Raw genomic sequence first — 26,985 nt, forward strand, 5'->3', positions numbered from 1 at the left:
ATGTAAACACATTACATATCATTTTGAAAGATATATTAAAGAGGTTTGCTTCCTCTTCTTTGTATTGACTAGTAATAAAGAAATTGTTTAAATTCAACATAATTTTTTTCATTTAAATATTTATATATTATATTGCATAACTTAAGACTCGAAGAAATTCCAACACACATTCACTTTCTTATGACTACTTGAACTAGCCTCAAGTGGTTATTTCAACGTATTAATTAAAACTATATATAATCTTTTTCTCTAATCTTAATGATATACTAGGACGACTTTGCATATATCGAGGTCTTCCTTCATTTTCTTTATACCGTTTACATTACAACTTGCCTCTTTAAATTGTATATGATTAATTTTCTCTTCTCCAGTCATTTGTTTTAATGAATTACCTCATATATTATTTTTAATTTTTTTTTTCAAATTTACTATTTGGGTTGCTCCGGTGTTTTTATGTAGTTCTATGTGAGTTACTATGTGAATTTTGATTGAAATTTAGATTGATTCGTTAGTTGTTATATAAAATTTCATAAAAGTGAAAAAAAAACTCATTTAAATTGTAAAAGTGAAAAACTTTTTTCTCATTTACCTTTTATTATATTTATAGATTTTTTTTTTATTATTACTTTCCTATTTTTCATCAAATAAGATACATCATGATAAAATTTCTATTATAGGCTAAAAAAATAAGTTGTTACAAATTAAATAAATAACTGCAGGTTTCTTGAATACAACAACATTTGTTTTTAATTCCAATTTATGAAAACTAGAATAAAAATCAAACAACAAGACCTTCTCTTCTACCCCCACTGAATACTACACTAATAAAAAAACAAAAAAATTATTTCTTGAGGTAACGAATGATGAAGAAGACATAACCTATAGTGAGATAGAATGCTGCGAGTGCATAATTACCAGGAACACTAAAAAACAAAGCACCTTTTTTAGTTATAAGCAGACTATTCAGCTCTTTCTTCTCGTACAACAATGCGTTTGTACCTATGATAAAGGCAAACACAAAATTAAAAATGGAAAGAAAGATGAACAATATTGTCACCATAGTAGGATACCTGAATTTCCTTTTCGAGATCATGGAAAACATTGCAAATATGAAGTGGATTAACAAAGAGCCCGCCGAGAAACCAAAAGCCAAAGAATCCATTTCCATGAAGTCTTTGAAAGCTTTAAGGCCTTTTTTAGTTTTGTATTGTGCAGCACCAGGCATGGTTATGGCTGCTTGAAATGTTATACCTGCAATGAGTGTGGACACCACCAAATTCATGTTTTGCATGTGTTGTACATCTTGACCATTATCTTCTTTAATTGGTACACAGGATTGTGTCATTTCTATTTGGGTTTCTCCACTTGTTTCTTCGTTTTTTCCATGGTTTTTCACCATCCCATATCCAGTGTCTTGTAAACTTAGAAGAGGGTCTTTATTCTTGGCCAGCCGCAATTCTAATCTAACAATAAACTGCCAAATGAAAAAGTTAGCAAACGAGTGTTGAATAGGGTGTGTGTATGAAAAGATGCATGAGATTCTATTTCAAAATTAATGTAGGACTCTTCGACAAGAATTGGAGGACATACCTTTCCAATAAAACCAGCAAAATTTGATGATTTGAGAAGAATCTCAAACGCAGTCATCCCCATCTTATTGGTCATTCTCTTGTTTGTCAAAGTATTACTTGTCAAACGATTCATAATTCCATAACGAGAATGAATAGCAGCAACATGTAAAGCTGTATTTCCTTCATTGTCTTGCTCATTTATAAGATAAGTGAAAGCTCTCTCTTTCACTAAAGTATGTACCACAGAATGGCAATTGTGTTCAGCAGCAATATGAAGGGCAGTTCGATCTTTATTGTCCAAAATCTCACCAATATCTGAACATTCTTCCATCAATTCCTTCATCACTTCAATATGTCCTTTCCTTGCCGCGATGTGAAGAGCTGTCATGCCTTGTTTATCTTTGATATAAGCAACTGATCTTTTAGCTTTCAAGAATAGTTTAACCATGGTTGAATGTCCCAAGTTTGCAGCATAGTGAAGAGGAGTCCATCCTAACTCATCTTCTGCTTTTTCCAAAATCTGGGATCCACATCTCTCTAACACCTTCTTAACAAATTCTAATAATTAAGAAAGTAGGGACTGAGTTAATGTTTGACAAATCAGATCAACGGAATACATAACACAATACATTGAGTAAAAATATATTCTACTATACATACCATCAAAATCCTTGGCCCTGGTAACATTTCTTGAAAGCAGCCTTGCATCAACTATTAGAACATAACATACATATATTGTAAAACCATATTAGAATGAAAGACAAACGGTAGAGGAAAGAAAAGTAAGTTAGGGAATTTAATCAAAATGGGCTGTCTTAAAGGCAAGGAATTCACTCAAACTTACTATTTCTCTCAACAGCACAAGCTTATATATTGTCAGAATGTGGTTGAGAAAGTTGGATAAAGTGAACGTGCACGGTATGATGTATGGGGTTTTATCTCAAAATCATTGATGATGAGAATATTAGCCTATATATGATACTAAATTCTTACACACTATCAATGCAACTAATGAAAACAACAAATATCAAGCAGAAACAGATTAGTATTCCACAGTATAAGAGTGCCAAAAGATGTTTAGATGGATTAGAGATGATGAAATTAGATATATACATACATGAAGGGCAAGAACGAATGACAGCAGCATGCATCACAGTCATGCCATTTCCTCCTAACAGAGAGTAATGAGGAAAAGTAGTGTCCAAAATGATAGAAGCAATCTCATAAAAACGTCCCTCTACAGCAAGAAACAGAGGAGATTCCGCTGCCTTATTCACCAAAGATGTTAATGTCGGATCTTCTCGAATCAACCGTGTTGAATAAAATCCACTTATAACCAGTCCTCTTTACAAATATCCACATCAGCAAAATACAAACAGTTTAAAAAGCAAGTAAGACTCGATCCTAGGGTGGCTTCGCCTCTAGTGGATCAAGACTTAGTAGTTAGTTAGTTACAACTGATGTTGTAACTAACTCCTAAGGCTTTGATCAACCGACACAACAACAATATAAATATACAGATCAAAGCAGAAAAACCTAGATCTACAACATTGAATACAGAGAAAAACAGAAATAGAGAGAGAGAGAAGGAGAAAACCCTAGTTTGAGTCTTCAGCTCCAAGATCCAACCATGAGAATCCAGATCTCATGGTGAGAAGCTCGAAGAAGCAGTACATGCACAGAGAAAGAAAAGAAGAGAGTTAGATCGAGAATAAAACACAGAGAAAAAACAACAAAACAAAGTGTAAAGAAAGAAATCGAGCTTACCTGATCGATTTCTGTGACAGGAAGCTCCCAAAAGTTTGTAAACAAACCTTGTGATAGTGGATATCAAGCTTCTATCTCTGAGAAGAGCTTGACAGAGACGTAGCCCAGATTTGGGTGAACTCTGAAACAAATTTCTGGTGTTTTCTCTCCTTATCTTTCATTTTCTTTTCATCTAACCTAAAAGCTATGTGTGTGTGTGTTTAGATTTGAGTTTTTCTGGGCTTTCTGGGTTTCTAGGGTCTGGAATCGAGCAAGTTCTCAGAGAGAACTTGCTCTGCTAGGGTTTCGAGTTTGTGAGTGTGTGAGTGATTTGTGTCTGAGTGTTTGGGATTCTAGACTCTTCTACTGAGTCTTTGAATCAAAGGATTCATACGACATCAAGATTGATGTCGTGGGGTTAATACGGTGCCGTTTAGTCTAAGGGTTTACTTAGACTAGGAAAGGTCATTTTTGACCTTGATAACTGATATTGTGGCTTTGTTGGTGTAGGGTTAAAACGGTAAAAATCCTACAGTGGTATCAGAGCCTGGTTTGGCTAAGGAAGATCAACAAAGAATCAAGAAAACAATATCAGGAAGGAATTGGCAAGAAAATCTTGAAAGAAAGATTGACAAAAAGAACAACACTCAAACAGCAAGAATATCAAGATTCAAATTCAAATATCAGAAATACAAACTGAGAAAATTCTAAAACTCTTATCTGTTTCTTTTCAATTTCATTAAAATGAGTAACATAAAGGTTGACATTGATAAATTTGATGGTACAGGGGATTACAGAATTTGGAGGAGGAAAATTAGGTCTCTACTAGCTCAACAAAAATTACTAAGGGTGCTAGATGAACCTATTGAATGGCCAGAAGGAACCTCTAAAATACAACAAGAAGAATACCTAGAAACTGCTACTGGAATTCTAATCTTCAATCTATCAGATGCTATAATAAGATTAGTAGACAAGGAAGAGACTCCATCAAAGATTTGGAAAAAGCTAGAGGAGCAATTTCAACAGAAATCTTTGACAAACAAGATTTATCTCAAGGAAAGGATTTTTGGGTTCAAAATGAACCAATCCAAGTCCTTAGATCAAAATCTTGATGAGTTCTTGAGGATGCACATTGAGCTTGCAAACTCAGGGGAGAATGAGGCTCTTAGTGATGAAAACCAAGCCATCATCATACTTAATTCATTGCCAGAAACTTACAGAGAAGTTAAAACAGCAATTAAGTATGGAAGGACCTCAATCACTCTTGATGAGGTCATCTCTGCCTTAAAATCTAAGGACTTAGAGATGAAATCAGAAAAGAATGGTGGCTCTAATGGTGAACTAAATCTGAGTAGAGGCAGATCTACTCAGAAGAAGCCTTGGCATGGAAAAGGGAGGAGTCAAAGCCATAGCAGGGGTCCAAACAGAGGACAAAACAAAGGCGGATCAAATTCTAAAGGACCACAAGATACGGAAAGGATGTTACAACCGTGGGAAACACTGGACATTTCAAGAAAGATTGCTATTTCTTGAACAAAAACAGAAAGAACAAGTTTAATGGACAAAGAACTGCTTACAATTCAGAATCCAGAAACCCTAATAATAAAACAGATCACAAAATGCAAATTTTAGTGACTGTTATGAAAATGGGGAAGTTTATGTTGCAGGATCATCTTTTAAAGATGATTGGATACTTGACTCAGGTTGTACATTTCATATGACTAATAACAGATCTATTTTGACTGATTTCAGGGATTCAACTAAGGGAAAAGTGATTCTAGGGAATGACCAAAGCTGTGAAATTAAAGGGGCAGGAACAGTGGCATTTAAGATGCATGATGGGGTCACTAGATCATTAACTGGGGTAAGATTTGTACCTGATTTATCTAGAAACCTAATTTCACTAAGTGTGCTTGATGATTTAAAAATAGAAAGCAAGATCAAAGATGGACAAATGAGAATATGCAAAGGATCTATGACTATCATCAAAGGAATTAAAAAGGAAGGCCTATACTACATGATTGGTGAACCTATAGCTAGAAGCAACAACACTGTTGGACAGAACAACATTTTACAAAGTCCTGAAGATGCTAAAGCTATACTATGGCACAACAGACTTGGACACTTAGCAGAAAAAGGTTTACAGATTGTGAATGAACAACAACTACTGGGCAAGGACAAAATCAGCAAAGTGGAATTTTGTGAGCATTGCATACTTGGAAAACATCATAGACTGAAGTTCAAAACAGGGACACATAAATCTAAAGGTATATTAGATTATATACATTCAGATTTATGGGGTCCTGAAAAGACTCCAACTCATGGAGGTAATACCTATTTTCTATCTATAGTTGATGATTTTTCTAGAAAAGTGTGGATTTTCTTATTGAAAAATAAAAATGATGCTTTTCAAAGGTTTAAACATTGGAAGACACTTGTTGAAAATCTTACTAACAGAAAGGTTAAAAACCTAAGGACAGACAATGGTCTGGAATTTTGCAACAATGAATTTGACATGTTTTGCAGAGAAACAGGTATTCAAAGACACGAACGATTAGGCTAACACCACAACAAAATGGTGTTGCAGAAAGAATGAACAGAACCATTCTGAACAAAGCCAGATGTATGTTGATACAATCTGGTTTGTCCCATGGTTTCTGGGGAGAAGCAGTTATGACATCTGCTTATTTAATAAACAGATGTCCCTCAAGTGTTATTGAATTCAAAACACCTGAGGAAAGGTGGTCTGGTAAACCACCAGATCTTTCAAACCTGAGAGTTTTTGGTTGTAGTGCATTTGTGCACCAGAGTATTGGTAAGCTGGAACCTAGAGCTATTAAAGGGGTTTTTCTAGGCTATCCTGAAGGAGTTAAGGGCTACAGAATTTGGCTAAGAGACAAAGGTGGATTCAAAACTATAATTAGCAGAGATGTTATTTTCAAAGAAAATGAATTTCCTTGTTTGCTTAAAACTAACCCTGCAGTACGGTAGACACTAACCATGCGGGTACAATACGGTTGACCCTACTCTATGGTGGCTAGATGACCAAGAAGAACCTGATATAAATCAGGTGGAACCGAGTGGAAGTGAACACGATCAGATCGGGTGGAACATACGAAAGCTCCAACAGAGAAGGAGCGAAGGAGAAGAGCAACAGGGAGATGAAACTGAAGTTGTTCAGCCCACTGAAGCTCTGGATGACTACCAATTAACTAGAGACAGAGAGAAAAGGACACCTAAACCTAATCCTAAGTACAGTTTCAACATCTGGAATGAAGACATAGCCTATGCCTTCATGACTGCTATGAAATCTCTAAGTACAGAACCTCAAACCTATGAAGAAGCTATGACAGGACCTAATGCTAAGAAATGGTTTAAAGCTATGGATTCAGAAATGGTTTCTCTGAAGAAAAACAAGACCTGGATAATGGTTCTAAGGCCTAAAGGGAAAAGAATAATAGCCTGCAAATGGGTTTACAAGCATAAAGAAGGGATACTTGAAGGTGAACCTATAAGATTCAAGGCTAGGTTAGTAGCCAAAGGTTTTACACAGAAAGAAGGAGTTGACTACAATGAGATATTCTCACCAGTAGCCAAGTACAAGACTATAAGGATAATGCTATCTATAGCTAATCAGTTTGACATGGAAATTGATCAAATGGATGTCACTACAGCTTTTCTACATGGAGACTTAGAAGAAGAGATCTATATGGAACGGTACCTAAAGGTTTTGAGATTAAAGGGAAGGAAAATATGGTCTGCAGGTTGGTTAAGTCCTTGTATGGACTCAAACAAGCTCCTAGACAGTGGAACAGAAAGTTTGATGCTTTTATGTTAAAGCATGGGTTCAACAGAAGCTACCATGACACATGCCTGTACTACAAAGGAGACTCTATAAAAGATGTCATCTACTTACTACTTTATGTAGATGACATGCTTATTATAAGTCAAGAAAGGACTAGGGTTGATATGGTTAAAGCTCTACTCAAGACAGAATTTGAAATGAAGGACCTTGGAAATGCTACCAAGATCCTTGGGATATCTATACTAAGAGACAGAGATAAAGGAAAACTGGTGCTTAGACAGGAAGATTACATTGAGAAAATCATAGATAAGTTCTCAATGAGAGATGCTAAGGTTGTTAAGCAACCTATTACTAGCCAGTATACACTTTCTAAGGAACAATGCCCTAAGACAGAGAAGGAAATTGAAACTATGAAGGATGTACCCTATTCTAATGCTGTAGGGTCTGTGATGTACTTAATGGTAAGTACTAGACCTGATCTGGGATTTGCTATGAGTGTACTTAGCAAATACATGGCTAATCCAGGAAAAGTTCACTGGTTAGCCATGAAATGGGTGTTCAGGTATCTACTTGGGACAACTAAGGTTGGATTAACCTACAATAGACAGAAAGCTAACACTATAATTGAAGGTTATAGTGACTCAGACTATGCAGGGGACAGGGACAATAGGAGATCTACATCTGCCTATTTCTTTCTAATTGGAGGTAACTGTGTAAGTTGGAAAGTTCAACTTCAACCTGTTGTGGCACTATCAACTACAGAAGCTGAGTATGTGGCCACAACTGAAGCTATAAAGGAAGCTATATGGCTAAAAGGGCTAATGAAAGAACTTAATCTACTTAAAGGAGTACCCACTGTGTACTCGCAAACCGTAGCCGCATATTTCTATGTAAGAACCCTATGTTCCATGACAGAACAAAACACATAGAAATTAAGTATCACTTCATCAGGGACAAAGTGACACAAGGAGAGATAGATATAGAGAAGGTGCCTACTGAGGATAACCCAGCAGACATGGGAACTAAAATTGTGACTCTTAACAAGTTCATACATTGCATGAACTTGTTAAGAATCGACAAAGGAGACTAAGTGTAGGACCTATCAAGCTAGGACTCTCAGAGATAAACATACAAACATCAGAACTGGTTATAAGAGGATTTCAGGTGGAAATTGTTGAATAAAATCCACTTATAACCAGTCCTCTTTACAAATATCCACATCAGCAAAATACAAACAGTTTAAAAAGCAAGTAAGACTCGATCCTAGGGTGGCTTCGCCTCTAGTGGATCAAGACTTAGTAGTTAGTTAGTTACAACTGATGTTGTAACTAACTCCTAAGGCTTTGATCAACCGACACAACAACAATATAAATATACAGATCAAAGCAGAAAAACCTAGATCTACAACATTGAATACAGAGAAAAACAGAAATAGAGAGAGAGAGAAGGAGAAAACCCTAGTTTGAGTCTTCAGCTCCAAGATCCAACCATGAGAATCCAGATCTCATGGTGAGAAGCTCGAAGAAGCAGTACATGCACAGAGAAAGAAAAGAAGAGAGTTAGATCGAGAATAAAACACAGAGAAAAAACAACAAAACAAAGTGTAAAGAAAGAAATCGAGCTTACCTGATCGATTTCTGTGACAGGAAGCTCCCAAAAGTTTGTAAACAAACCTTGTGATAGTGGATATCAAGCTTCTATCTCTGAGAAGAGCTTGACAGAGACGTAGCCCAGATTTGGGTGAACTCTGAAACAAATTTCTGGTGTTTTCTCTCCTTATCTTTCATTTTCTTTTCATCTAACCTAAAAGCTATGTGTGTGTGTGTTTAGATTTGAGTTTTTCTGGGCTTTCTGGGTTTCTAGGGTCTGGAATCGAGCAAGTTCTCAGAGAGAACTTGCTCTGCTAGGGTTTCGAGTTTGTGAGTGTGTGAGTGATTTGTGTCTGAGTGTTTGGGATTCTAGACTCTTCTACTGAGTCTTTGAATCAAAGGATTCATACGACATCAAGATTGATGTCGTGGGGTTAATACGGTGCCGTTTAGTCTAAGGGTTTACTTAGACTAGGAAAGGTCATTTTTGACCTTGATAACTGATATTGTGGCTTTGTTGGTGTAGGGTTAAAACGGTAAAAATCCTACAAACCGCTTTGCAATCTCAAACTGACCGTTGATCACAGCTTCATGAAGTGCTGTGTTTTCCTTCTCATAATTCACCTTCCTCAGCAGATTTCTGTAGTCACTATCATGGCCTAATGTCTTTGCATGATCTATCAGAACCACTGCGAAACTCTCATTCCCCAACTTGGCCGCCAAATGTAGCGGGGTGTCCCCTTTCTTGTTTGGCTGAAAGGCAAGCAAGGAATGGGATAGTAGCAATTTCTGCACTGGTAAATCTTTGGGATTAGCTTCACCTAGTATTGCAACATGAAAGGCGTTGTTTTCTTGGCCAAATGTTTTCTTTAGAGGATCCAAATTGTCCATGTCTACCCAATGCTGTCCATGGAACGATCCCAAATGTAATGGAGGAGTTATTAAACTCAAGTGTTGTGGTGTTAAAAAAGACTTTAGTAAGAACTCGACTATAAGTCTTGCCATTGAGTGTTGTTTCTTAATACCATGAATTTATTAGTTAGATACATTTTAAACCAACCAATTATGGAGCCAAAACTCAATAATTATATAGAAATATAGGCCAGTCACGTGGCTTTCCTCACATGATATAGTGTGTATGGTCAATTGTGTTCATATTTATATATATACTCATCAGTCTACCTTAATAAATAACTAAAACTCAGTTCATCTTCATTATCCCAACAAATGAAATAGTCTCATCTCAGATCTGAAAGCTTTATCTAATTCTCTTAAGTCAAGTTAACTATTAAGTAGCGTTTGGTTAGAGGTATGAAATGGAATGGAAAGGAAAAAAGGAAATAACTTTAATTTCATTTCTGTGTTTGATTTTATTTTAAAGTATTGGAATATTATTCCTATTCTAGTTATGTTTTCATTCCTTTCAACTAAATTTGAGTATTTATTATGTGAGTTTGAGCTAGAGAAAGTAAAATTAAAAAAAATAGACTTAGAGAGAATATGAAACTGTTGGAGATGATTAATATTATTACTATTTTAAGTTAAAAATGAAATTTACTTGAAAATCCTTAGTTATTACATTCTCATTCTAACCAAGTCTAAACTTGGTACCAAACACTCCTATTTCTCCAATTATTTATACTACTCAGGGATGACTTCGCATATATCTAGGTCGTCCCAAGTAGTTGCTCTATTATTTTTCAAAGGCACACGTGCTTTACTCCCCAACATTGTTGGCTATATGGGTGGGAAAACCATAAAAACATATTATATATACATGCAAGACTACACTAACAAGAAGTACACAAATACAAGGACACTACCTTAACATTACAATTATGATTGGTTGATATTACTATTAATACAATAGAGTGAAGTCTCTGATGATCACTTTAAGAACATTTGTAAGTAATGTAAGACTCCATACTTGAATTCGAACAAAAGGAGGGGCAACCCATCATCAGAACTCAAAATGATTAAATGGTATAAAGTAGTCAACACAAGTGGGAGCAAGACCCATATGAGAATGGCCAGGAAAGCAAAGAATGTAATTTTCTCAGGAAAATCAATATCCCAAATGTTAGAACTAGACACAATCTTCGACTTCTTCTCGTACAACAATGCTTTTGAACCCGTGAAAAAGGCCAACACAGATAAGGTAATGGAGGCAATAGTTAAAATCATTGTCAAGGTAAAAGGATATCTGTGTGGCTTACCAAGTAACTTGAAATAAAGAGCAACTGCAATGTGGATTATCATAGAGGCCGCCGAGAAACTGAAGGCCAAGGAATTGAATGCCGTGAACAATGTGAAAGCTTCGAGGCTGCTTGAACTGCTGTATGTCGCGGCCCCGGCCATGCTGATGGCTGCTTGAAATGTTATGTCTGTGATCAGTGTCGACACCACTAAATTTATGTCTGCCATTTGCTTTACTTCCTTATCAATAATCTCTTCCTTTGGTACAGATTCATTAGTCATTGTTGATGATGATTGAATTTCTTGAACTTTTTCATCACTTTTTGTAGATTGATTCACTATTGCAGCTTCATGTAGACTTAGGAGATTGCTTTCTGTATTTATTTTGAATTTGATAATAGCCTGCAAAGACAAAACTATATGTATTAATGTGTTTGAAAGATAAAAGGAAATTTTCATCCAAAGAGTTAATCATACAAATGTTTCAAAAGAGATGACCACCATAATCAATACAAAATATTTAAGGGCGCATTTGGAAAGCCAAAACAAAATGGAATTGCACAGTTTTGGAAGTAATAGAGATATCAATTACAAAATATTTTGCTTATTTGTTTAATTACGTAATTACATTCAGTTGAGATTACGAGAAAGAGACAGAGAGAGAGAGATTTCTGAAGTAAATTCTTTATTGATTGAAATGAATGAAGTAATGTAGAAAGAGCTATATTTATAGTCCAAGCTAATAACAACACCAAGACAAGTAAAGACACAAACTGTCTTAACTAACTAAGTCAACAGAAAACAACAAACTAACAGACTTATAACTACCACTAACTAACAGTTTGAACTCATCTTGAGTATCCTCAACACATTCTAACAGTGTAACTGAAAATAATTGAGATATAATTACACTGTTATTATCTTTTTGTGTAATTACTAATTATTTTGTCAAATAAAAAATTAAGAATTTATACGTACACTTCTGACCTCATATTCAAACACACCTTATATTTTAAAATAGAGTGTGATTAGTATGCTATGTCATTACTACCCTAATGAGAAATTAGCCTAGTAATTATAGTAACTGAAAGTCTAATGAGGCTCAAACAAAATTGTGTGACTAATATTCTTCGACTACTCCTTCAAATATGAGTAACTCATAATTAAGATAGCTACTCTAATCAGCATTGATTTATTTAGGAGAGTAGGACATAGGTACCTTTTCAACAATACCAAGTAGATTTGATCTGCCGATAATATCTAAAGCAGTCATCCCCATCTCATTCATGATTCTCTTGTCCGTACGCGAATTACTTGCCAAACTTACAAAAATTTCATAATAACCACAAACAGCAGCTACATGTAGAGCTGTATTTCCCTTACAGTCTTGCTCATTAATAATATCAATGAAAGCTTTAGTATTTAATAGAGTATGTGCCACATGAACCTTTTTGTGCTCAACAGCAATATGCAGGGCACTCCTGTTTCCATTGTCCAACACCTCACCAATATCTGGACATTCATTCATCAATTTTCTAATGACTCCCAAATGTCCATTCCTTGCAGCGATATGAAGGGCAGTCATACCTTGTTTGTCTTTGTCATAAGCAAGAGATTTTTTGGCTTCCAAAAATAGTTTAACAACTCTTGAATGTCCCATGCTTGCTGCATAATGAAGAGGCTTCCATCCAAACTCATCTTCTCCTTTATCTAAAATTTGAGATCCACATTTGTTTAATGCCTTTGTAACAACTCCTAAGGAAAAAGAGACTGCATCTTTGCAAATTTGGGTAATTAGGATTATTGAATAAGCATTAAGGAAACTGTTTAGTATTTAATATTTAGGGTGTGTTTAAAAAGTCAATTTGTAATTGAAATTGAATCATTAAGTTTGATTGTTTAGTATAGGGAAACATTCCTAATCAATTGAAATTGGGGGTGTTTCCCTATAAGAATAATGAAGCATTAGTAACAAAGGAAACCATTGTACTTACAGCAATTTTCCCTGATCATGGTGGGCACCAGGTTTCCTATCATTAATTACAAGACAGACACAACAAATGATTAAATCTATACAAATATATAATGAAACAATATATTTACATATACTTATACACATACCTGGGTCATACAAACGAATGACAGCAGCATGCATGAAATTCATACCCTTTCTTCCTAACAAAGAGCAAATAGGAAAAGTGTCCAAAATTATGGAAGCAATATCATAAAATCCTCGATCCACAGCCAAAAACAGAGGAGATTCGCCGGCATTGTTTACTAAATTTGTCAAAGTTGGATCTTCATCTATTAACCGCTCTACTATTTTGAAGTGACCATTAAGCACAGCCTCATGAAGTGCTGTGTTTCCAACATGATTGGCTTTCTTCAGCAGACTTGTATAGTCATTAATATGGCATGGTTCCCTAGCATGATCTATCAGAACCATGGCGAAACTTTCATTCCCTAACCTCGCCGCGACATGTAAAGGCGTGTCGCCATTGTTGTTTGGTTTGTAGGAGAGAACAGAATGCAGCCTTAGCAAGATCTGCACACGTACAGCAAGTGGATTAGTTCCGCATTTTACTGCATCGTGAAAGGCGTTGTTTCCGGCCTTTGTTATCCGGTGAGGATCTAATTCGGGATTGACACCGCCGGCTACTACATGTTCTTGTAACCCACGATGGCAAAACAGAGAACTCATGTCAAAAGCCAATTTCTTGGATTAATTGTAGTGAAAAGTAGACATGATGCAATTAAGTACTTGCTTACTCAACACAAGAATTTGCTCTAAACATGAAAACTAATCCAGTGCTATAAGCATTTGAGTTATTAATTAATTTATTTTGTTTGAAAGTGACAATTTGCTTCATTAGTTATTGGTTTTTTCACGATCTAAAATACGAATATATGGCTACTTGCCCAATCAACTGTATTACTTTTATCAAAATTCCTAAGCAGCCACACACATCAATTTTTTTATTATGTAAAAAAATATTAAAACCAATAATAATTTGCTATGTGGATTGTATTGGTAGAGATAAAATTTTATATATCTTACCCAACAACTCACTTTATTCTTTTTCCCATTCAAACAAATTGCGAGAGTGTTTATAAAAGGAATGGATAGCTTTGTTCTATTTTAATATCTTAACTCTATTTTTAATATTGTTGTTGGTGCATTTTAATATCAAATTACACACAAATTGATTATATTTTGGACACCTTAAGTTAGGAGCAATATTTAATTTGTTTATTACGAAGGAATAGAATATTCAAATAAGAAATAATAACCCTGCACTGTCATTTTCATTTCTCACTTTAATGTATAATAGTAAAACCAAGACAAAGCATACTCAACTCAATGGTCTTCTCAATATACTTAAAAAGTACTTCACGCCAAGAAAGCACCCTTGTGGATCGCATCTTTTATGTCTAATTTTTTTTCCACATGTTAATAGCTTTTTCACTACCTTCACAGTCACAAATACAAATAGTACATATCCACATCTTTTTTTTTTTTTTTGATAAGTAGTACATATCCACATCTGTTTTTGACTTTTAGTGACATTTAATTTATTATTAAAAATGACTTTATACATATCCATATTATTTTAATATTACTGGCTAATAAAATAAAAAATAACTCAACTATTTTTTTGGAAAAATGTGGTTAAATCGTTAGATATTATCAGGAAAGGGGCTTGTAAGGTGATATCCAATGGGGAAGATACTAATGTTTGGAAGGACCCGTGGATTGTTCATGGGAAAGTGTTCTACCCGAAACCCATCACTCCTTGCCCTGTGAGGGTGACTAAGGTAGCGGAACTTCTTTTGAGCGATGGGAATTGGATATCCCTAAGCTCGAGGCCCTGTTTGAATCAGAAACAATCAGGGATATCTTAAAAGGTGGAAAGCCTTCCGGTCAAGGGAGAGACAGGTGGATCTGGACCAAAGAAGGAAACGGGAAGTTCACCACGAAGTCTGCTTATTTGATTCAAGCTCTGGGAAGAGCCCCCAACTGTGTGGTGGCTCCTTCTCTCTGGAATAGACTATGGAACTCCAAAATCTTGGAAAGATATAAAATCCTTTGGTGGGGTATCATTTCGAATGCTTTGCCGATACGTGGTATCTTGGCCAAGAGAATCCATATTGAAGACGTAACCTGCCCTTTGTGTGGGGAGGCTGAGGAATCAATGGAAGACCTGTTTCTATATTGCAATTTTGCTTACCATCTCTGGAGGTCTTCTCCCTGGGGGGTGTACCCAATTCTTAACTTTGGGGGCCAGGCTTGGGACTGGGTCAAGTTCCTTTGGAACCTAAAAGCTTCTGGGGTGGACTCTGATAAGTTATTCCTTTATGCTTCAGTCATCGTGGACACTATTTGGAGAACCCGAAATGACCAGGTACACAACTCGAAATCAAATAACATTTTAACAGCAATTGACTCTATATCTCATTGTTATACAGATTATGTGGCTTGCTTGTTTCCTCCAATGTTACCTGTGGCTCCTCCTGCTTGGACTCCGCCACCTGAGGACTGGATCAAAATCAATTGTGATGCGAGGGTGGGTGGTAATTCTATGTGCATCGCAACCCTGGCTCGAAATCACTCTGGGAATATCCTGTGGGCTGTTGTTTCCAGGCTCGGCTTTAGGGATCCGTTGATCGGAGAAGCGGCTGCTTGTTGCCTTGCTCTCGACTCTGCGAGGTTCAGGGGTCACAACTTTGTCTTGGTGGAGAGTGATTCAGAAATGGTTATCAACGCGCTGAAAGGACTACACCAGTTATGGAATATTGATAATTATGTCTATTTTTGTAATCAACTCTCTAAAAACTTTTTATCGTGTAATTTTTCGTTTGTTTCGCGGTGTTGTAATTTTGCTACCCATAATGTGGCTAGATGGGCTTTCGATTGGAGCATTTCAGGTTTTGTGGATCCTTCCTTAATACATGTTTCTATCCTTTGTAATGACCGCGATGTCTAATTTATCCTATCTATATAACGCTTTATTTTCAAAAAAAAAAAAAAACTATTTTTTTTGCTTGAGCTATTTTATATATTTTAGGTGAATACATTAAAGGGAAAACAAGCTTTAGGCGCGTCTTGTTTTAGCATCAATTCTTTCTTGGAATTGACACTATTAATTTTCCTTTAAGCAGTTTCAATAAATGAGCTAAAAGTTAGCTAAAGTTTTACAAAATTGTGCAAAAATGTCCATCTATCAAATGAAGTATATGGTAAGCTAAAATCAAGGGTTTCTAGGCTTAAGGAGATGCACAAAATTCTTTATGGCTTCAATAGTTATAAGGAGGAGACGTAATTAATCCAAGCTTTAAAGAATTCTGATGGAGAATGGGTGACAAATCCGGGGAAAGTGTCAATCCTTTTGCTCAGAAATTTAATACTACTTATTCCATCAACCCGTAGAGGGGAACATCCTCGCTTGTGGGTCTTTTAGGAGTTTTGCCCGCTGATGAGGATTTATAGGTCATCAATGAGAGTTTTGAAATCATTAAAGCCATGCTTGCTATGAGGATAGAAAAGGCTCTCGGATCAGACGGAATGCCAGTTGCTTTTCATGTTCAGGGATATGGTGGGAAAGAAGTTGACAAAGATGGTGCTATACATTTTTTCTTACATGGAGAGCTCCCAAGATTTATAAATGAGTGTTAGGCTATTTTTAGCTTAAGTTTTGAGTCATTTTTTAGTGTTGTTTTTCGCTCTTTGTTTCTACTTTTAGGACGGTTTTACGCTTATTTCTCTCTATTTCAAGGTCTCGGAGTGTTTAAAGAAAATATTCATGAAAGTTATAATAGTCCCTCAGGCTACGGTTAGGCTACGGTCATTGGACCATCTACAGTATGGCTGGCTTGATCTCAAAATTGTTGGCATCGATGGCAGGTGGTCTTATACAAGATCAGACCCCTATCAAGTTAGGAAGCAAATAGTCCCTCAGGCTACGGTCATTGTTGTTGTGACCATTAGCCTGGTCTTCTACAGCTCCTCCATTGTTGCCATTATTGGCGTTGTCAGCCATGACTCTTTCTTGTTTAATTTCTATTGCATCTTTCCAATCTCTTCCTTCTTATGTTCTTTTTACAAGTTTTCTCTATTTCAGGATCAATAGGTAATCTGACAGTTGCACCTTGACTTCTCATAAACTAGTGAACCTGAAAAAAATAAGATCTTGAAACAAACAGAATTAGTACTATAATTGAAAACAAACCAAATTAGAACAAAATTTAATTTTTAATAATATTAACTATCAATCCCCGGCAATGGCGTTAAAAACTTATTGTGGTATTTTCTAACACGCAGTATACTTATCGTTTTGACAAGTGTTACTGACAAGTATACTTATCGTTTTACTCATGTATGGTTTCAACGTGGGGATTTTGGTGTTTCCAGATTTGCGAGCTGCGTCACACCCATTCTCGGGTCGCGGCCCGTGTATCTCCAATGCTTCCATTTTCCACGCGAAATATTCTTTTCTGGGCAGGATTCTGATTTGTTTCCACATTGATATTTTTATGCAATCTTTTATCTTTTTCTGTTGATATTTTTTAAATCTTCATTTATTTTAAATCTGCAAAAATAAAAGATAACAAGCGTAAAAATACTCAAAACACAAGTAAAACTAAATTAAAAATATACTAAACTTAATCTAAAATTAATACTAAAAATAACCTAACACTAGGTCCTATTTATAGAACATAGCAACCCTAGAGACAACCACAAAAATAATTTTCCAACTGTGCAAAACTTTCTTAAAAAATTTCTTGATTTGCAGCATCAAAAGCGGGCTCTGCAGCAGCAGATCAGGATCAGAAAATAAACTTTCTAAAATGAATCAAGATCACGAGTTTGGACTTCAAACATGTCAAATAAAGTTTATTTGATCTGTGCAAAACCGAAATCATCAATTAGAAAAGAGAGAAAGTCAAGTTTTTTCAGCCCCCTACTAAGAAAGACAAGAAATTGAGGTAATAATCATCCTGAGAATGTATGATGTTGGTGTTGTTTGTGTTCTTCTGATGTAGAGTCTGCGATTCTTTTGAGAAATATTGGTAGGGAAAGGGTTTTGTTAGTTTGTCAACGCGACCATGTCTAAATAAAAGGGTAAATGGTTTTGATTGTTGAAGATTGTTTGATAATCGTTTCTGATTTTGGTGGCGAAAGTGGTCTGAATTGATGATAGAAAACCAGGCCTTGCAAACGGCGGTAAATCGGAGTAAAGATCGGCAATCATGGATTCGGATGAATATTTGAGAGAGTACATCATCTGGAATAAGCATCATCGCCGCCATAGCCTCCTCCTTCTCCTTCTGTTCTGCTCTTCTCTTCTTTATACCCATATATCTTTATATATTAAAAGTGTCTATCTAACGGCAATTCTTGGTTTAACAGAATATACTTAAAAATAAAAGAATATTCTGTTAAATTTAACGATTAGGTTTGATCTCCCGTTAACAAATAAACCCAATAATTAAATCCAAAAAATTAAACAATCTTTTAAATATTAATAATCTCTTTTTAAATTAAAAAAAAATCATCTTACCCACATATCTCTCTAACAAACCTATCTTGGGAGAATATTAATATTTTTTTTATTTTTTTATTTTTAAAAAAAATCTTTATATATTAAAGTTAACCTCAAGTTATCTAATGTTTTCGCTGGATAAGCATAGGAAGCATAAATACCACTTTTATCTTTGTGTGATTGCAGATATACCACTTCTGTCATTGACTCACTTTTTAGCTTTATAAATGGAGATGTTTATATAATATTAACACTTTACAGAATATTTATTGTAATCTTTAAAAATAAAATACATTCAAAATCTTAAAAAGACCAAAATCTTAATAAAACTAGCAATACGTGGCTCGACACGTACATTCACCTAGTATATATATATGTAAAAGACTGCTTTTTTAATGTTTCCCTTATTTCTCAATCAAAAGAGATATTTCCCTATTTTGTCGATCGTGGCTGGGACGCATCTCACGACATCGTTACCTGGACTTCCGGCAAAACGTTTAGGGTTGGAGATCAAATCTGTGAGTACGCTGACACTAACACTACTAACTCATTTTCTTCTCTTTGACTTTCCCAACTTTATTTTCAATCTTAATTTATTACCCGACCATATCAATTATCACATTTATTTTACACCGAATCTGTACTGCATTTATTTGTTTGTACTGTTGTACAAGTTTGCTATTTGTTCAAAAAGAAAAAAGAAAAATTCATGTTTGAGTACAACGAGTTCGAGCGAGTCCTTGGTTGCACGATGAGCCTATTGTGCAGCGGCAGTGGAGTGTTGGAAGAAGCTTTTAAATTTATGGAGAAGGACGGAGACGATGGCTGAGCCATCAAGACTTGAAGAGCTATATGGAGATTACGGAGTTTTCGACTGGAGATGACGAAATCAAGGACATGATTGCTTTGGGCAGAGTCGTGCAACGGCGGGATCCGAGATGGTCGTGGCGGTGGCGGTGGCGGTGGCGGAGTTGGCTGAAGAGGAGGAGTTCACGTGAGCCTATATGACTGAGATTTACTTAGCTGTCTCGTGAGATCGGCAATGACTGACGGAGACAACGGGAGATACCAAGTTTAACAGATAAGTATTAATTTTAATTAATGTTTATATAATTAAATTAAGATTTAAATTAATTTTACAGATTGTTTTTAGTGTTTTATTTACTTTTCTGTTATTTGTATTTTATTATTTATTATGTAGTTTATACCTTATATAAAAAGTTTAAGAGCATTTTATTTTATTTTTTTTAAAAAAAAGCATTTTATTTACATTTAAAAGTATTTATTTTTTTGTTTATTCTTTCCTCTTTTGTAGCTTTTATCAATTAAATATTTTTGACTTTCCTTTTAATTTTAAAATTTTCATTAATGTTTTGAAATCACAAATTTTGTGATTGACGTTTATTAATAATTATTGACTTTTTAATTTATTAGGTGTTTTACTCATTAACTTTTTAATAATATACATTATCATATTAATTTATTGTCTTCCATTTTATTTTATTTTGTATTAATTTATAATAAATTTTATTATTTATTATATTATTTAGTTTAGATAATTAATTTTTAATTGTTAATAATTATTACATAATCAGCTTGTATTATAAATAATAACCCACTATTTCGCTCATTTAATTTTTTGATGTTTTGATGTTTTTTATAGTTTTTGTACCTTTTATGGTTTTTGTGCCATTTTATGGTTTGTTCCTACTTGTTTAAGATAGGTTTGTGATATGATGGACAAGATATTTGATCCATTTTGTGCTCTCGTTTTCTACTTCAACAACCTTCTTACTTTATCAGATAAGTATTTTAATTCTTTTTTTAAGTTCTTAATTTTAATATGGATTAGTATACCATCATTTCTTTCGCATACTCTTTTTTATTATATTATTTGGTAACGAAGTTTTATTTTTGTTATTTTGTAGGTTGTTTTGTGGCGGGCCTATATTTACAGAGAATTTGTCGATAAGTTTTAATTTTAAATATAATCTGTTTGTTATTGATTTTTAGCAATTTTATAAGGGTGTTAGTTTGTTGTTACTAGCCAAAGGTATTACCCTTTGGCTAGTTATTCTTGAAATTTTGTTGGTTTTTTTAGTTTTTAAGTAATTTTGAGCTAGTGATTTGGGTTGTGTGTTAAATTTTAAGTTTGTATTTTAGATTTTATTTTGAAGATTGTCATTCTAATATAACTGTTTTTTTGGTTTGGTGTTGTGATATTTTTTCAGTCTTGCTAACTCTGGCGACAACTATTAATAAAGGAAAGCTGTTTTTCAAGGTGATGGGGTATTGTTCAAATACGTTATAGCTTTATTGTCTATATTTCCGGGGGCAGTTTTGTCCTATGTGGCTTGCGTTTTGTTTTTCGCAGCTCATGGTTTGGCAAAACATGCCCTTCGGTTAGACAATGAGCTATCCTGGTTCGAGAGGCTCCACCGCCGATTGTGGTGTGCTGCATTGTTTATCATGTGTGACTTTGTTCACCACGTCAAAAAAAAAAAAAAAAAAAAAAAAAAGTCAAATTTTTCAAAAATAGACAACTTTCTAAATAGAGAATTTCTTCTCAAAAAGCTTCCTAAACAATTACAACTAGCTGGGAATTAACAGATCTTTCCATAAAAGAAATGGAGCAATTAGGGCACGAATTTATTACAATAAAATCAATTTAATTACCCAATAAAAATACATATTAATTAAAAAATATATTTTTAGCTAATTTGTCAAAAAGGACTTAATAAAAATATAAGTCTAATTTAGCGGTATTCAGTTCAATTTCCTGTAAGATCAACGGTAAGTGAAAAAAAAAAAGAAAAAAAAAAAAAAACCTCTCTAAAATCTCTTTTTGTAGTAGTGACCACTAGAAAGAATTTTGCTTCATTTCAGTGTATACAAGTGTTTATATACATGCTCAAACTAATAACCGAAGTCATAGCAGAAACTAAACAATTTAGCTCTCATTAGCTGACTAGGACTAACCGACTCTAACAACTAAAACCAACTGCTATAACGAACAGTCACTAGTTAAGAATGTACGTAACAAACAACCTCCGAGCTATTACTTGTTTTAGGTCTACGCAAAGTAATAAAGAGTTTATGTTGCTCCAAATTATTTATTAATAAACATTCCTAATTAATTAATAACCCAGTTGAGGTGAAAAGCTTTATAATATAACAAAATAGGATAACTAATTAGCAAAACACAGTAAACAATAACAATAAAAATAGATATAATACATCGAAAAAGTAACCAGTGACCTTATAAAAACAATACCAGTACTATACTTAGGAGAAGTCAAAATAGTCTATTGTACCATGTATAAATGATTGCAGCCAGTACAACAGCCCCTGGTGAAGTGGTTAAGATATCCCTAAACATATTAGAATTCTTATCAATGAAACTATTTAGCTCTTTCTTCTCGTGCATAAGTGTTTCTGTACCCATACTAAAGGCGCATATAAATGCAATAACAGATGAAAATATTATGGGAATTGTTGCAATACTAATAAACCTCTTATATTGTCTTCCCCGTAAGAACTTGTTGGAAAGAGTACTCACAATGAAGTGTAAGAACATGTTAAACGATGACAATGAAAAAGCAAGGGAATTGAATTGCATGAACTTTTCGAAAGTTTCCAAGCCCTTTGGAGTATTGTATTTCCCTGCTGCTGGCATGGTAATGCCTACTTGAAATGTAATACCTGCGATTAGAGTCGACACCATTAAGGTCAAGGTATGCATGTGCTGTATATGTTGATGATCTTCATCATCATCATCATCACTATTATTGTTATGTCCAGATTGATGATTATGAGTGATTGTTAATTGGGTTTCTTCACGTCTTCTTTCATCAATCGCATCCTTTTGTAAACTTTGAACAAGCTGGCCTTTCTTATTCATTCTCGATACAATAAAAGCCTGCAATTAATTTGTTGTATAAAAATATATCATAAAACCTTATTGTTTACCGAGTTTTTCGGCAACTGAATAATTACCGAGCTTAAGAAAGTAATAAAAACGCAAATAGCAAGAATATAGACAATAAATTTTTACGTGTTTTAGGCGTTAGTTAACGTTAGTTATCCTTAGTCTATGAGTCTATTTTATTAGGCTCTTTGGCCGGTGAATATTGATACAAATACAAAAAGGATGGATTTTTCTCCGATCCACTGTGTTCCTCTTGAAAAAGAGGAAGCTTAGTAGGAATATTCTTATAAAGGGTTCGCCTTCAATGGAGAGATGAAGGGATTAAAGGAGAAGAAGTCGAAGTTCGAATCGAGATCCCCCGCCTTGTGTATCTTCGGGGGTATTTATAGGCCGATCCCTTGCAAGGATTGTCGTCGGTGGATCTTCATGAGGATAAACCCCCACCGTTGGATTGGTAGGTGGCATATTTGTCATGTGGTCTTTACCGATGTCAGATTGTACTGGTTGTGTACTAATGGTGCTTTGGACGCGTGTCACTCATGGGCCCTTCTCATTTGAATTACCCCTGCTCCTAGCCATGCATTGGATCGTTTTACACGGTACACAAGGACATGCACGCTCTAAGTGACATGAGAGACAATCTCTGACATCGTACATAGAAAAGGTGTGAGTGGTAGGCCCTTGGCTTGGCGCGCGCTGACTTAGAGAATATAGTGTCTGTTAGAATAGATTGTCCTAGCTAGGGAGTGTTTAATTTCATAGCTTTAAATTTATTTTCACATTAATTTTAAAAATAAAAACTGCTTTTAAAAAGCAACAGGAGTGTTTGGCCATATTTTTCAAAAATAATTTTTGAAAATTGAGTTAAAAAAAATGAGAGAACATAATCTATTTTGATAATTTCTTTTTCATCATTAGCCTCGGCCCTTGGCCACTGATTTGGGTTGGGTCTAGGTTTTGAGCTAGAATCTAGGATCAGGAGTGGGACTAGGTTTGAGTCCAAGGCTATAGGTTTGGAGTTGGGTCTTGGGCCGAGGCTAGTGTTCAGTCTGGTCTGAGGTCTTAGTTTAAGTCCGGGTTTGGATTAGGTTGGGCCTAGTGTCGAGGTTGAGGTCTAAGTTTAGGGCTCGGGGTCGTGACTTGGACCGAGTCCAAGGTCAAGGCCCAAGTTAGATTTGGGACTAAGGCCGACATTCGAAGTGCGTGATGAGATCGGGGTTGGGTTCATCTCGAGGTGGAATATTCAAGGGTTTTTTTTGTAAGAAAAAATCTAAGAACTAACTGCACAAGTATTGTATTTTGAAAATAAAAAACATAAAATAATTTGGAGCACCCTCTTACATTGATAATATGTGGAATAAATTGTTAGAGAGTTTCATTTGATAATGTGTAGAAACTAAATAGCATACATAAAATGTGTATGGACTACCCATCTCATTGTTGGTTTTGGAATGGAACCCCATACATCTTATCAAATTCTCATTCTCTTTTTTTATTTTTATAGTTTCATTCCTTCCAACTAAATGTATGCCAAAAGTAGGGTCGGCCCTAGGCATAGGCGGGTTAGGCCCGTGTCTAGAGCCCACTTATTTTAGGGGCCCAAATAAAAAAAAAATATCTTTTAAAAAATATACATATTTTTTTAATAATTTTTAAAAATACAAAAAATTAGCTAGGGACATACCTCTGCAAGACAACCATATCCTAGGATTGCTGATTTACGAGCAATGTCAAAAGCAGTCATCCCCATCTTATTGATGATTCTCTTGTTGATATTCTGATTACTTACCAAACATTTAAAAATCCTAGAATAACCATCCATAGCAGCTACATGTAGAGCTGTATTTCCTTCATTGTCTTGCTCATTTATAAGATTAACAAAAGGTCTCATACTTAGTAAAGTATTTACCACAAAACTCTGTTTGTGTTCAACAGCAATATGAAGTGCAGTCCGATCTCTATTGTCTAACAACTCACCAATATCTGGACATTTCTCCATCAATGCTCTCATCACTCCTACATGGCCCATCCTTGCAGAGATGTGAAGAGCAGTCATACCTTGTTTATCTTTGATATAGGCAATGCATTTTTTGGCTTCCAAAAATAATCTCACAAGTCTTGATTGTCCATTGTTTGCTGTATAGTGATGAGGCATCCATCCAAACTCATCTTCTGATTTTTCTAAAATCTGGGATCCACATCTCTCTAACAACTTTTTAACAAAATCTGAAAGAAAAAAAAAACAAAAATAGACCGTATAAAGTTGTATTGTATGTATGGACTAAATTAATATTATGGTGATTGTTAGGTATGTAGTGTACAGTTAATTAATTACAAAGTTTAATTTGACAAAAATTAATCTCATGATTTATTTTGTACCATTTTGAATCTAATCGATAATTTTTATAAAATACAGAATTAAAATAATATTTAACATTAATCATAAAACAATTATCGAGTCAAATTTCGTAGAGTAATTTGCGACATAAATATTTAAGTTTAATTTTCAGTTATAAATAAATACCTAAATTTAATTTTTTCGGTAATAATTAATAATTAAATTATAATTTTAGAACTTCTATAAATACTTGACTGTTAAATGAAGTAAATTGTCACGTGAAAAATTGTAATTGGTCTAGGTCATTAAATTTTTAATTTTTTTTTTTAAAAAATAGTTTAAAATAGCCAATAAAAAAATAACACGTGATAATAACTTGCCACTTAATTACTGTCAAAAATTAAACTTAAATATTTATTTAAAACTGAAAATTAAACTTAAATTACTCAATTTCGTACTCACCGTCAAAACCCCTAGTAACACTTCTTGAAAGCAGCAGTGTTTCTACTATATAAGACAAATATAGAAGTGAATTAGTATAATAACCAAAAAAAAAAAATGAAATTTATGTGTATAGATATAGTGTAGGAGCATTTTATATTGTTTATTTTGAAGAAATGTTCAAAGGAAATAAAATTGAAATCGTTAATCATATCAAATAATTAATTCATACCTTTTGTGCACGAACGAATGGCAGCAGCATGCATGACATTCATGCCTTTCCTTCCTAACAAAGAGCAATTTGGATAAGTGTCCAAAATTATGGAAGCAATATCATAAAACCTTCCTTCTACAGCCAAAAACAGAGGAGACTCTCCATCCTTATTCTCAAAACATGTCAAACTTGGGTCTTCTTCGATTAACAGCTTTGCGATTTCGAAGTGACCGTTGAACACAGCTTCATGAAGTGCTGTGTTTTCCTTCACATAATTCACCTTCCTCAACAGATCTCTATACGACTCATAATTATGGCCTTCTACAACTCTCTTTGCATGTTCTATTAGAACCGCCCCGAAACTCTTGTTCCCTAACTTGGCCGCCACATGCAAAGGCGTGTCGCCTTTGTTGTTCGGCTGAAAGGCAAGTAAAGAGTATTCTCTTAGCCAAGTCTGTATTGGGTCTGCTCGTGGATTAGCTGTGTATTTTACTGCAACATGAAATATGTTGTTTTCTTGGCCACAAGTTATCTCCAAAGGATCTAAACTTTCGATTTTTTGGGAATATTCTTCATGAAACCAACCGAAAAATGGATTAGTTATGATTTGAATGAATGAAAAGTACTGTTGCTCCTCTAGTCGCGTAAGACTAGACTTTAGTAATTGAACTAATCCAGACATTTGTTACTATAATCACTAATTAAACCAAGTATATTGGTTTTTAATTTCACAACCAAATTGAAATAGATTCAAAATAGATATAACTGTAGTCTGTATGTATAATCCCAGTATAACTAGTTTGCTAATCAACAGGATTATATAATAATAATCCTGTAATTTTCACAATGACTCAACAGTCAACACAATATGCCATAGTTTATTATTTTTTATTTTATTTTTTAGCAATAGTTTATTATTTATGTCATTAAAGAAATGTTGATTAAAACCGACCACCCTTTTCATTATTAATTCACCCACTTTTCTTCATCACGTCAATGTATTCTAATTAGTTATTAATCTCACTCCCCACCTGCCTCTCTACAATTGTCATATATTGTCAATAAAGTTTGTGATTAATAATGAAAAATGTGTAATTAATTTAAATTATTATTTTTATGTCGTGGTGATTAAAGGTAAATTATTGTAATTAAATTAAATTAATGATAATTTATATTTAAATATTATATTATGAATATAAGTTAAATTTAGTAAAAAAAATTATAGTGTGACGAAAGTATTTTTTGTTTTTTAGTGTGCCCCTCATATATTTTTAACTACACGTGTTTTTCAACATTTTCTGACTACAGCTGAAGTTTCTTACATTTGCACTCACATAAAATCATTTCTGCTTGCGTATTAAGGTAGTTTTATATATAAATTATAGAAACTTTTTTTTTTTTTTTTTGTTTTTTTAGTGTAGTGTAATGGTTTTTACAATCATGTATTAGCTTCGAACTCATGATCTCTCCCATTTTCCCATCCCTCCCTCACCACCAAGCTAGCCTTTGAATATGTCACCACGGTATCATTGCACTCACATAACTTTTTTTTGTTGCTTTCCATTATTTGTCTTTATATCATTTTATAATTTTATGAGTGAAACGACTTTGAATAT

General features: G+C 34.4%; 4 protein-coding genes across 6 annotated transcripts; all 4 read right to left on the reverse strand.

The window, feature by feature from the left end:
* Positions 1 to 686: 686 nt before the first annotated feature.
* On the reverse strand, positions 687 to 2,883 carry LOC115723689 (ankyrin repeat-containing protein At5g02620). The gene is made up of 4 exons (XM_030653171.2): positions 2,689 to 2,883; positions 2,232 to 2,282; positions 1,591 to 2,129; positions 687 to 1,474 (listed from the first exon to the last, which is right to left on the reverse strand). Exons 1-4 carry the CDS (start codon positions 2,729 to 2,731, stop codon positions 842 to 844), a joined length of 1,266 nt encoding a protein of 421 aa, XP_030509031.2. The 5' UTR covers positions 2,732 to 2,883; the 3' UTR covers positions 687 to 841.
* A 6,356-nt stretch (positions 2,884 to 9,239) lies between these two features.
* LOC133031473 (uncharacterized) lies at positions 9,240 to 9,602 on the reverse strand. The gene has a single exon (XM_061104979.1). It carries the CDS (start codon positions 9,600 to 9,602, stop codon positions 9,240 to 9,242), a length of 363 nt encoding a protein of 120 aa, XP_060960962.1.
* A 932-nt stretch (positions 9,603 to 10,534) lies between these two features.
* LOC115723690 (ankyrin repeat-containing protein At5g02620) lies at positions 10,535 to 14,390 on the reverse strand. Of its 3 annotated transcripts, none has more exons than XM_061104161.1 (4): positions 13,029 to 14,390; positions 12,902 to 12,937; positions 12,127 to 12,617; positions 10,535 to 11,309 (listed from the first exon to the last, which is right to left on the reverse strand). In XM_061104161.1, the coding sequence occupies exons 1-4, from the start codon at positions 13,606 to 13,608 to the stop codon at positions 10,599 to 10,601; spliced, it is 1,818 nt and encodes a 605-aa protein (XP_060960144.1). In that variant the 5' UTR covers positions 13,609 to 14,390; the 3' UTR covers positions 10,535 to 10,598. The 3 variants fall into 3 exon arrangements, with proteins under 3 accessions (XP_060960144.1, XP_060960142.1, XP_060960143.1); XM_061104159.1 differs by having other exon boundaries at positions 12,127 to 12,683; XM_061104160.1 differs by having other exon boundaries at positions 12,127 to 12,677; positions 13,029 to 14,389.
* A 7,143-nt stretch (positions 14,391 to 21,533) lies between these two features.
* On the reverse strand, positions 21,534 to 26,703 carry LOC115722885 (ankyrin repeat-containing protein At5g02620-like). Its single transcript, XM_030652237.2, has 4 exons — positions 25,388 to 26,703; positions 25,177 to 25,221; positions 24,061 to 24,602; positions 21,534 to 22,367 (listed from the first exon to the last, which is right to left on the reverse strand). Exons 1-4 carry the CDS (start codon positions 26,049 to 26,051, stop codon positions 21,744 to 21,746), a joined length of 1,875 nt encoding a protein of 624 aa, XP_030508097.2. The 5' UTR covers positions 26,052 to 26,703; the 3' UTR covers positions 21,534 to 21,743.
* Between the last annotated feature and the right edge of the window lie 282 nt (positions 26,704 to 26,985).

The sequence above is a fragment of the Cannabis sativa genome, chromosome 9, assembly GCF_029168945.1.
Source record: "Cannabis sativa cultivar Pink pepper isolate KNU-18-1 chromosome 9, ASM2916894v1, whole genome shotgun sequence".
Taxonomy (NCBI): Eukaryota; Viridiplantae; Streptophyta; class Magnoliopsida; order Rosales; family Cannabaceae; genus Cannabis; species Cannabis sativa.